Source organism: Ranitomeya variabilis, chromosome 4 (genome assembly GCF_051348905.1).
Source record: "Ranitomeya variabilis isolate aRanVar5 chromosome 4, aRanVar5.hap1, whole genome shotgun sequence".
In the NCBI taxonomy this organism is placed as follows: domain Eukaryota; kingdom Metazoa; phylum Chordata; class Amphibia; order Anura; family Dendrobatidae; genus Ranitomeya; species Ranitomeya variabilis.
The window spans coordinates 50,393,308-50,412,168 of record NC_135235.1 but is presented as its reverse complement, the minus strand read 5'-3'; the positions used below and the strand labels follow the sequence as shown (position 1 = coordinate 50,412,168).

The 18,861-nt window shown below is 42.7% G+C and overlaps 1 protein-coding gene across 1 annotated transcript in view; it reads right to left on the bottom strand.

Moving 5' to 3' along the window:
• The window catches only part of LOC143769707 (alpha-2-macroglobulin-like), a 154,836-nt gene that overhangs the window by 34,118 nt on the left and 101,857 nt on the right, over positions 1 to 18,861 (bottom strand). The window contains exons 24-30 of the mRNA XM_077258493.1: positions 17,750 to 17,926; positions 17,380 to 17,461; positions 17,086 to 17,242; positions 16,008 to 16,082; positions 14,209 to 14,371; positions 5,667 to 5,872; positions 3,137 to 3,352 (exon numbers count right to left, since the gene is read on the bottom strand). Of these exons, the coding sequence (XP_077114608.1) occupies positions 3,137 to 3,352; positions 5,667 to 5,872; positions 14,209 to 14,371; positions 16,008 to 16,082; positions 17,086 to 17,242; positions 17,380 to 17,461; positions 17,750 to 17,926 (1,076 nt within the window). The remainder of the gene's footprint in view (positions 1 to 3,136; positions 3,353 to 5,666; positions 5,873 to 14,208; positions 14,372 to 16,007; positions 16,083 to 17,085; positions 17,243 to 17,379; positions 17,462 to 17,749; positions 17,927 to 18,861) is intronic.

Here is an 18,861-nt window from a genome sequence, read left to right as displayed (position 1 = left end):
AGGTAAACCAAAACATGGTTATGCGGCAAAAAGCCAAACACAATAAAATGTTTTTTTACAGATTTCTGTTCGTTGGTAGAGGTGATGGCGGAAGCTCAGGGTCCTGCTCAGGTGGCCTTTTTTGGGCCAATTGTCCTTCACCCCGTGTGGATGCTGTGTGGGGCGGATCCAAATACAGGCCTTGATCATATTGGCCTTTTGGGTATTGACCATAAGGGATTTGACTCTGGCCCTCCTGCTGCTGGAAATATGGCCTTGACTCATAGCCACCCCCAATATGGTCATGTCGTCCAAACCCAGTTTGGGACCAGCCTACAGCACTGGGTCTGGACAATTGGCCATATTGGGAAGGTTGGTTGTAGGCTGCCATATGGTACGGTGCTGGCCTTGGTGGGTTTTGGGTGGGAAGGGGTTGAGTTGTAGGCTCACGTGGAGGAGGTGCTTCAAATCCTGATTGACCATGCACCAGATGAGTTCGTAGAAGGCGCAAGAGGTTATGTGGTGACAGCTGCCTTCTCTCAATAAATTCTAACACCTCATAGGGGTCATTTGGGAAGCTGCATAAATCAATCAGAATTTGAATACACCCTCTCACACGTAGCCTCATCTCACGGAGAAGGGGACAGAGGTACCGGGCCAGGCTGTGAGCAAAGGCCTCCTCGCCATCATCCGTGGCTGCCCTGGCCAAATAATTAAGGACCCCAGTGTCCACATTCCTCCTACTCTCTTGCAGCTCTCTCCTTCTGCGGCCTCTGTGTAAAGGCCCAGCAGCCTGTGGGGAGGACACCAGTGGGACAGTAGGGCTGCTGCTGGGTCCATGATCTTCCTGGCTTACAGGATCTGGTGGTGCTGTGGGTGGTGGTGCTGCATCTTGGCCACTTGTTGCTGGATCTTGGGATGCGGAAGTAAATGGTCCAGGAAAGATGGAGCTAGAAGATGCCAAAGATGGGCCTGCCACCTCTTCTTCTACATCAACCGGATCAATGACAACCTCCGAGTCTGACCCGGTCTCCCTCTCAGTGAGGTTGGACTGTTTTCTGTTATGAAATTATGAAAATTAATACCCCTAATTAAGAGTTTAGTCAATTGCTAACATACAGTATGTGTATTGTGTTGTGAGGTTTTTACTTACGGTCTTAGATCCATACTGGGATTCAAAAAGGAAAGACGATCATAGTAGATGTACTTTCTGTTTTTTGAAGGAGCTGCTGACCTACTCCTGGCCCGCTGCTGCCTTTCCCTCCGATATTGGTCTATGATGCTGCGCCATCGTCTCATAACATCTTTCACGGCAATGCCATAGAATCAAATATTCTATAAGGTCATTCTGCACATTGCTTAAAACAGTTGTCATTGATTGATCATATTTTAATGAGGATAATAAAATGCCTTTTTAAATGAAGTTCATAAAGGAAAAATGGCTTAAAACGAAAAAAAAGGATACATAATAAAATGAAAAACCACAAGGACAGGGTCCACTCCCCTCTGTACCAGTCTGGCGTTCCAAAAAAATATTACCCTACGCAACATCTATATCTCTGTACGTAACCCCTTTCTCACGTCCACCATCTTTTTTTTTGCTCAAAAATACAAAAACAAAAAATACCAGACTAAGCCAAAAAATAATCTGCATGAAATCTTGTAGGTAAAGCAGTTATCAAGGTTAATTAATGTCGAAACATGAGTGTACTTACAAAGTTCTCGTGTGCGTTGTTCAAAATCTGGGAATAGGATTCCACAGATGGTCCTCCAAGCTGCCTCTTTCCTGGCACGGTTTGAATAGTTGGGATCCCGCTGGTCCCATATTTCAGGCCTTTCTTGGACCAGGATGAGGAGCATATCCACATTAATAATGGATGCCATACTGCTTGCAACTCCGTGGAGGCGAGCGCCAGACTTCCGGGATGTCTGTCTGGCTTTTTGAGCTAATTAGCATGTCTGAGCTTCCTGATTGAGGGCTTGGCACATTTCCTGGCACCTGGAGATGTCTGGCGTATTTCTCGCAAGTCACACTGCTGGTCCGTGTGTAATCCGTATTTTTCTCGCCCCATTGTCTTTCATTGGCAATACGCTGACAAACGCAGCATGCTGTGATTTTCTACGGCCGTACAATACCGTATAATACGGATGCGTAAAATACGGCAGATAGGAGCTGCCCCATAGAAAATCATTGGTCCGTGTGCAATGCGTATTTTCGGCGCCTCTCATACGTCCGTAAAACTCGCTAGTGTGACGCCGGCCTTAGGCCATTTTTGCCCACCTCTGACAAAGTTGGCAGAGCTGGGGAGAGATGGATGCATGTTGATGAGAGGTGGAGTTCCTTAAACCACAAACCATAATCCATACTCACTGACTAGAGCAAGATTAGTGGCAAAGCACACATGGAGGTGCATGTCGATTTTCAGACCCTCCTGATGCCTTAAGAGACGTGCATTGCACCTCTTAATGAATCAGGAGAGTCTCTTAATCAAGAAAATACTTTTACTGACTCCCTAGTCATCACTACACTTCCTCACACTAGAAAATAAGCTGGCATTTCTCAAGCTTTACTCAAAGTTTAATATTCTAAGGGGGCAATTCATTGGGACCGGCATAGCTCATGCCAGTCTTAATGAAGTGTTCGCTGAAGTGCAGTCCCCTGATTCACTAAGCATGATGCATCGCTTAGTGAATCAGATGTGTCTGTTAAACAGTGTACGACGCCGCACAGGGACTGGCTTACATTTTTGGAGTAAGTTACATCACTTTAATGGGGTAACACATGATTAATTTGACTGGCAGGCGTAACAATACACCGTCCTGCCCATGTTTCTCCCATATCAGCGTTGCTGGCTGGGACTAGCATGTAAGCACAAAAAAAGTCACAATATTTTTGCGGAACTTTCGAGTTTCACAAAAAATATTGTGACTTATTACAGTGTTTATGCCTTATTTCTGGCGCATGACCACCTTTATGTATAGCCTCTTAAGACTGACATTAGATACTCAGGTTCATAGGGGCACAAAACCTAGATTATTAAGAAGAGTACCCCATAAGGGCACCCCAAATTGACTTGTCCAATAGCGGCCACTGACATGTAGACTCTCCCAATTGGTTGAGTAAATAGATCAGAATGTTAGATATTTTTCTCCTCACCTGTACAAAAACACAACCGCTTCCTGTTATTGTAGCAGTATAATCTTCGGGGACTTTAGATAGTGAGGCTCTTTGGAGTAGGAGTCGGTTATTTTTGTCCACTTGGAACTGCTCAAGGAATCCAGACTTGGAACTGACGGCGACAGTCACATCTCCTTTGTTAGAAAATGTAATCTCTGAATACTTGGCCAGGGCCTGAAGAGCCACCACCGTGTCCTTCAAAAAGTAACAGTTGTAAATTTACAGTAACTGCAAAGGAAGTATGTACATAAATGTATTCGACATCTAAACAAACTACTGATACATCATAGACACATGACAAAAGGTGGGATAAGGTCCTTTACCATCCTCAATGTCTTAAAAAGTAACTAGAAAATAAATATATGAGACCCTGATAGTGGTGGCGGCATCACGTTTACTAGGTCATATCGGAAATAAAACCACATCTTGAAGGTTCACCACATCTTTACTAGGTCATCTTGGAAATAAAACAACATCTTGAAGGTTCACCACATCTTTACTAGGTCATCTTGAAGGTTCACATGCTCAAATCAATTTAATGTTTACACTGGTCCGTGTGTTTTGTTCATAGGCAAATCAAGTCGGTTTTGTGAGCCATTTTCTCTCAGAGTCCAACTGGTAGCTCTTATTCATGAGAAGTCTCCCTATAGTTCTACAGTATAACTTTATTACATGTAGATAACTGATATCAGATACAGCTGGTCATACATAAGATTTTTTTTTACCAAAATGAAAGAATTTTAACTTACACCGTTAAAGTATTTCTTGACTTTGTGACTAACTTCATGCTCACAAAATTGTAAGGGTAATAAGCAAGGCTTACAAAAAATACTCAATAAAATGTATCTTTTAATAGTTCACTTAAAATCTATATATGTAAACAATCCCATGCTAGAGGTAGTTGGGAAACACGAAACACATATTACTGCAGAAAAATAGGTGAACAATTTATAATATCTCCCTATATGTCCCTAGAGTGCAGCCATTCCTAACCGCTGAGGTTGGTACCCTACAATGAGCGCAAATGGCGGTCTTCCTCACGGATGGCTGACCCTAATTGGTCCTATTATTTGCTAAGCTTATTTAATACTATTAAAAACTGATGATGCGGAAAATACATGACAGTTCAAACCAGAGCAATAAATATATAAGGGTATTGAAAAGTAAGGCTCATATTAAATTGGACAACCAGGATAAAAGGGCATAAGCAAACAGCAGGACATCTTAGTTTTAAAATGCACTTATCTGCATCTCCTGTATAGTAGGCTCGACACTAGTGTTGAGCGATACCGTTCGATACTTGAAAGTATCGGTATCGGATAGTATCGGCCGATACCCGATACCAATACAAGTCAATGGGACACCAAGTATCGGAAGGTATCCTGATGGTTCCCAGGGTCTGAAGGAGAGGAAACTCTCCTTCAGGCCCTGGGATCCATATTAATGTGTAAAATAAAGAATTAAAAGAAAAAATATTGATATACTCACCTCTCCGGAGGCCCCTGCACCTTACCGCTATTAACCGGCAGCCTCCTTTGCTTAAAATGAGCGCGTTTAGGGCCTTCCATGATGTCACGGCTTCTGACTGGTCGCGTGCCGCTCATGTGACCGCCACGCGACCAATCACAAGCCGCGACGTCATTCTCAGGTCCTAAATTCCTAGAATGAGGAGTTTAGGGCCTGAGAATGACGTCGCGGCTTGTGATTGGTCGCGTGGCGGCCCTGCGCTTAGCAACCCGATGTTTACCCTGGTTACCCGGGGACTTCGGCATCGTTGGTCGCTGGAGAGCCGTCTGTGTGACAGCTCTCCAGCGACCACACAGTGACGCTGCAGCGATCGGCATCGTTGTCTGTATCGCTGCAGCGTCGTTTAGTGTGAAGGTACCTTTATTCTATGGGGCACTACTGAACGGCGTTTTTTTTCTCATACCGATTCGGGATGAGAAAAAAAATAAAAAAAATTGCAGCATGTTGGTATTTGCTGCAAAAATCAGATCTCACTCGGCCATTCAAGTTTATGGGTCATCAGACTGTACTCATATGACATCTGAGTGCTGTCCAATTTCCGCAGTCTCACAAAATGGAGAAGATGGAGAAATCTTGTTCTCCATTGTCTTCTGACAGTATGCTATGATTCTGCCATCTGATAACATCGAATCACACTAAGCTGACACTCTGATCAAACTTGGATCAGAATTTGATCAGAGTGTCATTAACATATTTGATTTGATTCTCTTGGATGAGAGAATTTATGGTCGTTTGAGTGAGCCCTATTAAATGAGTTTTATCCCAATGCCTGACTCAAACATTCACTACGTTTTAATTTTCTATTGCTATGCGGAGACCAGAAATGTCCTAAGACCAATCAGGGAGTGCCTCAATTTTGGCAAGGGTGAGAGTCTTGCACACTTTTTTCTATGTATGTAAAAGCATTCCCTGGTGAATTCTTAAAGCTCATTGTGTCCATTAGGATCAGTAAATTCTCTACTGCTTAGATTCCTTACTGTACCTGTGTAGAAGAATAACCTCCATACGGATTCTGCTGCTTGCTCAGCCAGCTCACAATCTCTGAAGATCTGCTTAAATCTGGAGTTGGACCAGACAGAAGAGCCAGGAGAACATAGGAGGTCATCTCCACCTCTGCTGAGGGAGCTCGGCGCCAGTATGAGACTTCAGAGGGAGGAACAGAGTTCCGCTTCCAGTGCAATTGTCCATCTGAAGAGGAGATAAACAGTCTTTTACTGACATCATGTTATTAGTTATTTATATAGCACCATTAATTCCATGATGCTGTACATGAGAAAAGGGGTTACGTACAGAGTTATAGATATCGTTTACAGTAAACAAATTTACAATGACAGACTGGTACAGAGGGGAGAGGACCCTGTCCTTGCAGACTTACATTCTATGGGATAATGGGGAAGATACAGGTCGGGGGTGTGGCAGCTCTGGGGTGGTGAGGCGGCAGCTCTGGTGGTGGTGAGGCGGCAGCTCTGGTGGTGGTTACGCGGTGGCTCTGTTAGTGGTGACGCTGCAGCTCAGGTGCTGGTGAGGTGGCAGCTCGGGTGGTAGTGAGGTGGCAGAATGGTTATTGCAAGCTGTAGGCTTTCCAGAAGAGATGGGTCTTCAGGTTCCATCTGAAGGATCCGAGGGTGGTGATAATTGGACGTGTTGAGGCGTGGAATTCCAGAGGATGGGGGAAATTCGGGAGAAATTTTGGAGGCAGTTGTGTGAGGAGCGAATAAGTGTGGAGGAGAGTAGGAGGTCTTTGGAGGATTGAAGATTACGTGAGGGAAAATATTGGGAGATTAGTTCAGAGATATAGGGAGGGGACAGGTTGTGGATGGCTTTGTAGATCAGTGTTATTAGTTTGAACTGGATTCGTTGGGGAATTGGGAGCCAGTGGAGGGATTTGCAGAGGTGAGAAACAGGGGAGTAGCGAGGAGAGAGGTGGATTAGCTGGCAGCAGAGTTGAGGACAGACTGGAGTGGCACAAGAGAGTTAGCGGGGAGGCCACAAAGGACGGTGTTGCAGTAATCGAGGCAGGAGATGATGAGGGCATGAGTTTTATTAGATTGTGGGCTGAGGAAGTGACGGATTCTGACAATATTTTTGAGTTGGAGGTGACAGGAGGTGGTAAGAGTTTGGGCGTGCGGTTTGAAGGACAGGGCAAAGTCGAGAGTTACTTAGAGGCAGCGGATTTCAGGTGCAAGAGAGCGTGATGCCGTTCAGGGCCAGATTCAGCACCCGGGCAAGTGATGGGGCCCTGAGCAGACAGGGGACCAACTCGCCGTCGGGGACACTGGCGCGCTATAGTGCCAGCCCCTGTGAGTGGACCCCCTCCTGCTCCGGGCCCCGACACTTGCGATACTTACCTCTCCTGGTTCCAGCACTGCAATGTCTTCCATCCTCTGACTGTGACGTTCAGGTCAGAGGGCGCAATAATGTCACCAGTGCGCGCCCTCTGCCTGAGCAGTCGCAGCACAGAGAGCAGGAAGACGCCAATGGTGAGGAGTCCAGAGCAGAGCAGCGTCAAGCAACGAGAGGTGAGTATTTCATTTTTTAAATATTTGGAGCAATATATGGGGACCATCAGAAGGGGCCCATATATGGAGCATTATGTGGGGCTAATTCTATATGGAGTTTCTTATGGGGCCGATAATATAGGGAGCATCTTATGAAGCCAATTCTATAGGGAGCATTATATGGGGCCAATTTAATATGGAGCCAATTTAATATGGAGCGTCTTATGGGGCCAATTCAATATGGAGCAGTATATGGGAACAATATTATATATGGAGCATTTTATATGGCCAATTATATATGGAGCATTATATGGGGCCCATTATACATGGAGCATCTTATGGGGCCAATTATTTTTGGAGCGTTATATGGGACCCATTCTGTAAGGATTATTATATGGTGCCCATTCTGTAAGGAGCATCATATAGGGCCCATTCTGTATGGAGCAATATATGGGACTCAGTATACTGTATGGGGCCAATCATATACTGTATGGAGCATTATATGAGGCCCATTATATATGGAGCAATAGATGGGGCCCATCATATACTGTATGGAGAATTATATGTGGCTCACTATACTGTAAGGAGCATTATATGGGGTCATTATTCTGTTCGGAGCAATATATGGGGCTCATTATTCTGCATAGAGGACTATGTGGTGCCAATTATACTGTATGGAGCATAATATTGGGCTCATTATTCTGTTTGGAGCAATATATGGGGCTCATTATTCTGCATAGTGGACTATGTGGTGCCAATTATACTGTATGGAGCACTATATGGGGCCATTATACTGTATGGGGGAATATATGGGGCTCATTATTCTGTTTGGAGCAATATATGGGGCTCATTATTCTATATAGAGGACTATACTGTCCGGTTTCTGAGCTAATGTATCTGCCGTATCGGTGCATTATGAATTGTGGTATGTGTTAAAGGGGCCCACCGGGACTTTCGCCCAGGGCCCATGAAAACCTGGAGCCGGCCCTGATGCCGTTTACCATAATAGATAGATCAGGTGGGGGGATACACAAGATAGGGGAAAGATGATGAATTCGTTTTTTACTACATTGAGTTTTAGGAAGCGAGAGGTGAAGAAGGAGGATATGGCTGATAGACACTCCGGGATTCTGGACAGCAGACAGGTGACATCTGGGCCAGAGAGGTAGATCTGAGTGTCGTCTGCATACAGGTGTTATTGGAAGCTATGGGACTTTATGAGTTGTCCTAGGCCAACGATATATATGGAAAAAAGTACGGGCCCCAGGACAGAGCCTTGAGGGACTCCAACAGAGAGAGGGCGGGATGAGGAGGTAGTGTGCGAGTGGGAAACGCTAAATGTGCTGTTGAAAAGTATGAGGCAATCCAGGACAGGGCAAGGCCTTTGATGCCAAGGGAAGAAAGAATCTGTAGCAGTAGGCAGTGGTCGACTGTCGAAAGCAGAGGACAGGTTGAGAAGGAGGAGGATGGAGAACTGTCTGTTAGTTTTGACTGTGAGTAAGTCATTAGTAATTTTGCTCAGGGCAGTTTTGGTGGAGTAGTGGGGGGCAGAAGCCAGATTGGAGGTTGTCAAGGAGAGTGTTAGGCTACTTTCACACTAGCGTCGTACGACGCATGTCGCAATGCGACAAGCCGACGTACCGACGCATACTGTGAAAAAAAACAAAATGGGGGCAGCGGATGCAGTTTTACAATGCATCCACTGCCCCATTGTGATATCCGGGGAGGCAGGGGTGGAGTTCCAGTCGTGCATGCGCGGTCAGAAATGGCGGACATGACGCACAAAAAAACATTACATGTAGCGTTTTTTGTGCCGACGGTCCACCACAACACGACACATCTGTCGCACGACAGATGCAAAGTGTGGCAATCTGTCGCAATGCGTCGCTAATGCAAGTGTATGGAGAAAAAACGCAACCTGCAGGCAATTTTGCATGATGCGTTTTTTCTCCAAAACGATGCATTGCGACGTGCGTCGTACGACGCTAGTGTGAAAGCACCCTTAGATGAGAGGTGGGAGGAAAGTTGAGCATGGACATGCTGCTCAAGAAGTTTTGAAGCAAACGGGAGCAGTGATATGGGGCGATAGCTGGGCATAGCAGTTGGGTCAAGGTTAGTTATTTTGAGGATGGGTGTGATGGTGGCATGGAATATAACAGGACTGTTACATCCATAATTTTCCAGTATAGAAAATATAACTTATTGATTTGTAATAAACATTAATATAAATGCTTTTTGTTTAACCCCTTCACGACATGCGCCGTACTAGTACGGCGCATGTCGTGTCTCCCCCTTTGATGTGGGCTCCGGCCGTACAGCTGACATGTGCACGCAATAGTGGCGGGAGAAATCACGATTCACCTGCCACTATTAACCTGTTAAATGCCGCTGTCAAATGCTGACAGCGGCATTTAACTACCGCTTCCGGCCACGTGGCCAGAAATGAGCGCATCGCCGACCCGTCACATGATCGGGGGTCGGTGATGCATCAGGATGGTAACCATAGAGGTCCTTGAGACCTCTATGGTTACTGATGCCGGCCTGCTGTGAGCACCACCCTGTGGTCGGCGCTCATAACAAGCCTGCATTTCAGCTACATAGCAGCGATCTGATTATCACTGCTATGTAGCTGAGCCGATTGAGTGGTGCCAGCTTCTAGCCTCCCATGGAGGCTATTGAAGCATGGCAAAGGAAAAAAAATGTTTTTAAAAATATGAAAAAAATAAAAAAAAAATATAAAAGTTTAAATCACCCCCCTTTCGCCACATCCAAAATAAAACAAGAAAAAAATCAAACCTACACATATTTGGTGTCGCCGCATTCAGAATCGCCGGATCTATCAATAAAAAAAGCATTAACCTGATCGCTAAACGGCATAGCGAGAAAAAAAATGAAACGCCAGAATTACGTTTTTTAGGTCGCTGCAACATTGCATTAAAATGCAATAACGGGTGACCAAAAGAATGTATCTGCACAAAAGTGATATCATTAAAAACGTCAGCTCAGCACACAAAAAATAAGCCCTCACCCGACCCCAGATCACGAAAAATGGAGACGCTACGGGTATCGGAAAATGACACTTTTTTTTTAGCAAAGTTTTGAATTTTTTTTCACCACTTAGATAAAAAATAACCTAGACATGTTAGGTGTCTATGAACTCGTAATGACCTGGAGAATCATGATATCAGGTCAGTTTTAGCATTTACTGAAGCTAGCAAAAAAGCCAAACAAAAAACAAGTGTGGGACTGCACTTTTTTTGCAATCTTACCGCACTTGGAATTTTTTTTCCCGTTTTCTAGTACAAGTCATGGTAAAACCAATGGTGTCGTTCAAAAGTACAACTCGTCCTGCAAAAAATGAACAGTCAATGACCATATTGACAGAAAAATAAAAAAATTATGGCTCTGGGAATTAGGGGAGTGAAAAACGAAAACACAAAAAAGGAAAAAGGCCCGCGGCATGAAGCGGTTAAACATGAATTCTGATGTCAGGACTTGACAGATCTACAGATATAAGCAGCAAAATCCAGACGCAACTTATGTCATCTTGTAGATGCAGTCTGTCACAAATACCTTTTTTACAAGGAGTTCTATGACAGTGACTGACTGATTGACATGTAAGTCATCAAGTGTCTTTGAAAAAGAAGTTCTTCAGCAGCTGTAGTGTACATTATACAGTTCTGTTCACCAGCTTTTTTGCAACAGAATACAGTTATAAGATGCTGCACACCATTTTTTTAAATAATTTGAATTACGGTATTGGTGTACAGAAAGGTTCTGTGGAAACTTTGATATATATTATCAGGAATAATGGAACTCATTAATATTAATTATTTGGAGAATATTGCAAGCTACAGTACATTAACTCAATACTCATTGTTTTCTATGATTATGTGCTGCGCGTACTACATACTTTTGGTCCAAAGGCCGAAATGCCTTACAAACCAATCCCAAGGCTGCAAATTTTTTAAAGGGCTACTTACATGAATACATCACCAGAACCAAATTTTGAGTATTTGAGGAGGATTTGGAGGTATTCTGCTCAGTTTCTGCTCTAAAAATAAGTATGAATATGCAATAGCTTGCACTGAGTTTTTGGATCAATAACTGAGCAGAATCTCACCAAGTCCTACTCATAATCTCAAGTTTTGAAGATTTTTAGGTTTAAACAAAGTCACTAAGCACATTGGTAAAACTGTATAAGATCAGAACCACTGTCAGCACATGAATGCAGTGCCAGAACCACCAATAGCACATAAATGCAGCATCAGAACCATCGTCAACATATGAATGTACTGCCAGAGCTACCATCATCGCATGAATGCAGTGTCAGAACCATAGTCAGTACATGAATGCAGTGTTAAAGCCACCCTCAGTACATGATTGCAGTACAATTAAGTGCAATGTCAGGATAGCCACATGTACAATTGTAATGCATGAACCTACAACTCCCAGTATGTCGTTAACAAGGGTAAGGAGATACTGGGAGCTGTTTTTAACAGTCATTATCAGCCTGTGGACCATTAAAGAACCACACCAGTGATGAGATTTAGTCAGATTAACAAATAAACATTTTCCTCCAGGTACCTTATATTTGACATCTTCTCTGATTGAAGTTGTTCCCATCCATTTGGTCTTCATGCAACATATATGCAATGATGACATTTAATGCCCAGAGCTTGTTTCTGCAGACGAACGTATCATTACACTGCCCCATAAATAAAAATATCTCCCATGTTGTGCCCCTGAATAAACAATTGCCCCTCACTTTGCTTGCTGCACAAAATAATCCCCCCACACTGTCCCTCTCCAAAATATCCCCCACACACTGCCCCTCTGCTAATTATTTCCCATAGACTGCCCCTCTGCAAAATATCCCATGCACACTGCCCGTCTGTAAAATATCCCCCTCATACTGCTTCTCTGCAAAATATACCCTGCTCACTGCCCCTCTACAAAATATCCCCCACACACTGCTCCTCTCCAAAATATCCTGCCACTAACCTTCTCCTAAATATGCCCCCTACACTGCTCCTTTGCAAAATACCCCCAACTGACCCTCTCCAAAATATTCCCCCACAAACACACACTTCCCCTCTGAGCAATGTACCCCTTCTTGCCTCATGCAAAACCGTGCCCCCTTTCATAATTGTCCCCCCATTATGAGCCCTCACAGTAACATTAAACCCAATCTACAATGATTTTCATTCAATTCTCGGCGCCATGATGGAGCGGTTACTGTTGCCTGTGCCGTCTCTGCTCCTCTGAACTGGGGATTACAGAAACTCTTCTGCCCCAGTCTTGGCACCACAGTGTTCAAATGTATTAGTGTCTGAAAGAATGAATACGTTTGAATGCAGAAAGAAGGAAGCGGGGTCTACCAGACAGCTCCACGGGCCGCATACAGTATGTTGAGCAGGACTGGTATAGGGTATATTATAGCATATATCATGCAGCGTGCTTGTCTACTATATAATTGTCTAAGGGTCACTTCCGTCTTTCTGTCTGTCCTTCTGTCTTTCTGTCTGTCTGTCTGTCACGGATATTCATTGGTCGCGGCCACTGTCTGTCATGGAAATCCAAGTCGCTGATTGGTCGCAGCAAAACTGCCACGACCAATCAGCGACGGGCACAGTCCGGTGGCAAAATGGCCGCTCCTTACTCCCCGCAGTCAGTGCCCGCTCCATAATCACCTCCAGTCAGCGCTCACACTGGGTAACGTACTCCGTTACCGCTGCTATTAACCCTGTGTGACCAACTTTTTACTATTGATGCTGCCTATGCGGCATCAATAGTTAAAAGAATTCATGTTAAAAATAATTTAAAAAGTAAAAGATCGTTATATATTCACCGTCCGTCGGCCCCTCGGATTCAGAACCGGCCTTTCCCACTCCTCGCGACACTCTGGTGACTGCTCCATGCATTGCGGTCTCGCGAGATGATGACGTAGTGGTCTCACGAGACCGCTACGTCATCATCTCATGAGACCGCAATGCACTCTTGGGACCGGAGCGCGCGAGGAGCGTCGGTTACCGCTTCGCCTGGATCTGGGGCCAATGGAAGGTGAGTATATAACTATTTTTTATTTTAATTCTTTTTTTTAACAGGGATATGATGCCCACATTGCTCTATACTGCGTGGGCTGTGCAATATACTATGTGGGCTGTGCAATATACTACGTGGGCTGTGCAATATAATACGTGGGCTGTGCAATATAATACGTGGGCTGTGAAATATACTACGTGGGCTGTGCAATGTACTACGTGGGCTGTGCAATGTACTGCGCGGGCTGCGCAATGTACTATGTGGGATGTGCAATGTACTATGTGGGCTGTGCAATATACTGCGTGGGCTGTGCTATATACTACGTGGGCTGTGCAATATACTACGTGGGCTGTGTTATACACTACATGGGCTGTGTTATATACTATGTTGGCTGTGTTATACACTACGTGGCCTGTGTTATACGCTACATGGCCTGTGTTATACGCTACATGGCCTGTGTTATACACTACATGGGCTGTGTTATACACTACGTGGGCTGTGTTATACACTACATGAGCTGTGTTATATGCTACGTGGGCTGTTATAAACTACGTGGCTGTGTTATATGCTATGTGGGCTGTTATACACTCCGTGGGCTGTGCTATATACTATGTGGCTGTGCTATATACTCCGTGGGCTGTTTTATATACTATGTGGCTGTGCTATATACTCCGTGGGCTGTGCTATATACTCAGTGGGCTGTGCTATATACTACGTGGCTGTGCTATATACTATGTGGCTGTGCTATATACTACATGGCTGTGCAATATATTACGTGGCTGTGCAATATACTACGTGGCTGTGCTATTTACTACTTGGGATGTTATATACTACATGGCCGGTGGCAAACAATCAGCGACAGGCGAATCCTGTGTATTCAATGTATTATTCTAAAATCTTCATAAATAAACTACATACATATTCTAGAATACCCGATGCGTTAGAATCGGGCTACTATCTAGTAGCTTTATATTTTCTTACCTCCCCGTACGGCTTTTTCATCCAGTTTGTCCATTATTGTTTTCCTGAGTTCAGTCTCTCCAGACAATGTGAAGGCATAGACCAGCAGAGCCTGGGTGTATACATTGCTGACATTCATAGAGGCCTTCACCAGACAGGAGAGAGCATTGCTCAGTAAGGGATCCTAAGAGGAAATTTAAAAATATAGGAATGTTAGTGATAAAATGTTTTTACAAGTGGCTTGCCATGGTGCTTCCTGACACACCACTGCTACATTTTTCACGTCAGGGGGGGAAACGTCAAATTTTTATTCCTCCCCCACCTTCATTAGAATACCTGACATACTTCCTGTTACCTACACTGGTATAGCGGTTAAAGCCTAATGTCTCTGACAACCTACGATGATAATATGATAATGAAGTTCATTTTAATATTTATTATCCATAGATATCTTGCAAACTTTTGACCTTTAATCTTCACCACATCCATCATCTAGTGTTGGTGGGTCCTGTATCACATATTGCTAAATAAGATAGAAGATGGACAATAGGTAAACCCATGTAAATTAGTTTACCTTAAGAAAGTTTGTATAATACTCACAGGATAAAAACTTGTTACAATGCACATGTAAAAAGATGGTAATGTTGGCTGCCTGACTCAGAGTTTCGCCATTATGGCTCCTTCCAATGGCCATAGAAACCGTAATGTCAAAACTCTGAGTCGCCAGCTGGCCTTACGACAATTTTATGTGCATATTGTAACACGTTTTTCTTCTGTGATCATAGTAAAAGCTTTCTTGCTGCAAACAAATCTCCCTGGAGCTTCACTATCAGGAGGACATGTCCCCCTTCTACCTTATTTTGCGATAGGTGAGACAGGCAGCACCTGAAACTTAATGATAGGATGCAGTGTAGATTAATGGAGAACTGGACACCTGTTTTGCACCTAGAAGTGAAGATGAGAAAAGTCCTAATTTGCACTTATTGTATTATTTTTCAATTGACTTTTAAGTTTAACCAACTTAAAAGTCCAAGTTTAACAGTCTAACCACCTGTGCTGCCAAACTTTTTCCCAGATTCGCTGTTGTTGTAAGAACCATCTGCTCACCTTTCCTTGTACTTTGAGTATTTACAGCGTTCATGATCTTTTTGTGCCCCTTTAAGACAGCCCCTCCACTAGCCAAAGTACAGCTTGTCACTGTGACAACCTACATGATTCTGGCGAGGGTAGAGGATCATGTGGCACATCACAGAAAACCAAGATGTGAACCAAGAAAAGGAATCAGGTCACTGGTAGCGACAGTAGTGTCGAAAACAATTGTAATAAAAAACAACTTGGAAATTACATTTTCTCAAAAGATAACATACATGAGAAGATTAAAAGTGGTTTAAAGCTCTTTCAATATTTTCTATTGACTGACAGCTAATGTTTTTCAGTAGCATTTTTGCCTTGTTCAAAAATTGTCAAAAAAAGTAACAAAACACTGCAAAAATGCTGTGTGTGAAACCACACCAATATTTTTAGGAAATGATACCTGGTTTGTTTTTCCATCACTTATTTGGAATCATTGCAGAACCTGTGAAGAGGGTTCAAGTTCCCTCCACCCGGTTTTAAAACGGGGCCCCATTGCAGCTGTTATGCCAGTAACAGCCACTGAGTCTTCCTTCCCCTTGGCCCACCTTCTTTCTTAAACAACATTGGGACCATTAGACATCTATAGTGTTAGCCCCTTTTGCAATAACAAGTGTAATTGTCTGAAAAATATACAAAATTTAGGCTTGTAGTAAAATTATTTTCACTATCGAAACTTTATAACTTACTTGTGTAGATACATTGGCCTCCAAAAGAGTAATAGTTATATACGCAGAGAGAGAAATGTGATCTTCTATTCCTCCCTGAAACACAGAGTTAGGAAAGTATCACCTTAGTTATTGATTATATTGCTATTTAGAAAAGTGCTGAAAGATAACCATTTTCTTTTGCATTTTGTTATGTTTTACTCTTTCTTGACATGGTCATGGCTGGGACAAGTGGTAGGTAGGATAGGAATCCACCTAGGATGTTACCTCCCTCTTTGGAAAAAAAACTGACAGTGCTTACATTAAGCACAATGATGTTTGAGAGCAGATGCTGTGTTTATTCACTGATAATGCTTCTGGTGCCATATTCATGTACTGATGGTGGTTCTGGTGAAGTATTCATGTACAGATTGTGATTCTGGTGACCTATTTGTTTACTGATGATGCTTCTTGTGCCATATTCATGTACTGATTGTGGTTCTAGTGAAGTATTCATCTACAGATTGTGGTTCTGGTGACCTATTTGTTTACTGGTGATGCTTCTGGTGCCATACTCGAGTATTATTGATGGCTCTGTAGTTCTATTTAATGTATGTACTGAAAATGATTTTGGATTCATATTTATATATTGATGATGGTTTTGGTTATGAACACATCACCAGAACCATCATCACTATGAGCCATCAGCAGTACATGAATACAGTACCAGAACAATCATCACTATGTGGACCAAAGAGTAATCTGAGTGTGCCAACAATTTTGGCTGGCCCATTTTTGAGGTTTTGTGTGAAATGATGTCCAATTTGCCTTTTTCTCTTTTTTTTGTGTTGTTACAATACATACAAAGTAAATAAACATGTGTACAATACAACATGTGTACTTGCATTGATTTTCTGGGAGAAATACTTAATTTTCCTGAACAATTTAAATGGTGCCAACTTATTCATCCATAACTGTATGTGGCTAGCTGCAGGGTTACGGGAGACATTTCTGTTGATATCTCAGCTGGCTTCTTTGAATTTTATTTCAAAGCCTTTACATTTGCTTTACTCCTTTTATTTAGATTTGCAACTTAATAACTAATCTGCTCTTGGTCTACCTTCATGGCATTATTGAAGAGTCTCCCAACACTTCGGAAACATCCGGTGTCTTCCTGGTTCTTTTTCAGCCATGAGAAGGAGTGGTTCAGGTGACTTTCATCTATGAAGATATAGGGTCGAGCTTTGCTGAAGGACTTCACTACAAATCCAGTCAACCTGTAGAAACAAATTTGAGTGCTGTACATCTCTATGCAATATTTTTTTATTTGCCATATTTGAAAATCCTAGACACCCCTTTAATCCTGTTATTCAAATCCAGCTATGAAAATACAAACATAGCAAAATAGACGAACCATGTGTTTCCTTCTTTGTCATTTTTTCCAAAAGCACTGTATGATCCATCATCGCGTTTGTATGTAAGCTGACGCTGATACCCTATGAGAAGCAAGAAAAAAATCTATAAATAAAAGTTTTCATATTTTATATGCCAGGGAGCATTGCATGGCTTCCCTATGCCATTTTGGTGCTCTCCCCAGGTGAAGAAATTTTACCCCTGGATGAGAGATCTTCAATGGGGAGCTTAAGGGGTAAACATCTTCCATGTAATCCATATTCTACTGTGTAGGATTTGGATTCATGGAATTTATTGGAGGCCCTAAGTGTCAGCATCAACTAATAGGCAAAAAAAAGCAATACAATAGAAATCAATGTAGAACTTCTCACCGCTCTCCAGGAATTTCTTGGCTTTGCTCTGGATTTCATTGTTCAGTTGATGAGTCTTCTCCAGATATTGCTTGACGAAGATATTGGGAGCAAAGAGAACCATGTTCTGTTCTCCACATCCATATGGCATGGCCAGGAGACGATCCAGGTTCTGCATGGCTGTGCCCATCAGATCTCCTGCAGGGTAATAAGACAATTCCTATATTAATATAACTTCTAAGGATGAGTGCATTAACCTAGCTACCACCTGCTTACTGTGCAGCCCGTCTCTGGTACAGTGTTCTCCTTTTGCTTTGTCTTTATGAATGAACAACATGCATATAGATTTGGACGTGTTTCCTGTCTCAGTGATTATGTGATCATTAGGTCTCAGGAGAAGTCAGGGGCTGTTGGGTCTTAGACCTCGGCAGACCCAGATAAGCTCAGTAGAGGTCTCAGGAGTCTTAATTTGCCCTGTAACTGGGGATAATATACCAGCCCCAATTACATTGGAAATCAGCAATAACAAAAATGTATTTAAATATTGAAATGACTCTCAAAAATGTTATTTTAGGACCTTAATAGATGCACAATGTGTGGTATGAAATGAGTGGAAAACATTTATTTAAAACAATCACCAAAAAGATAATTATAACAGAATTTACAAATAAAAAAGAAAGGATCTGCCAGTTTTCATATTTTGGAAACAGGAACACATGGGCTACTTGCACAGTGAACAAGTCTGTAGGAACATGTTCACACACCACAAAGAAACTTGAAGACACAAAAGAGCATAGTAAAACCAAAAACACTCAGTTTAAAAAATCTTTTTTTACTAGCACTTGCGGATTACTGTTATTTTTTTGAAACTGAGTGTTTTTGGTTTTACTATGCTCTTTTGTGTCTTTAAGCTTCATAGCTATTTGTAGCCATGCACACTAAGAAAAAAGAACACATGTCTAATATACAGTGTAAAAATACTTGCTAGGATAACACAATTTAAAATGTGTTTTAGTGGTCCTTTGTGGTCATAAAACAAAGTAACACATGTGAAAAACAGAGACATATTTCCATTTCTTCTTTATATTTCCCCCCTGAGAGCAGGAAGAAAATATAAAACTTTACTTGTATGT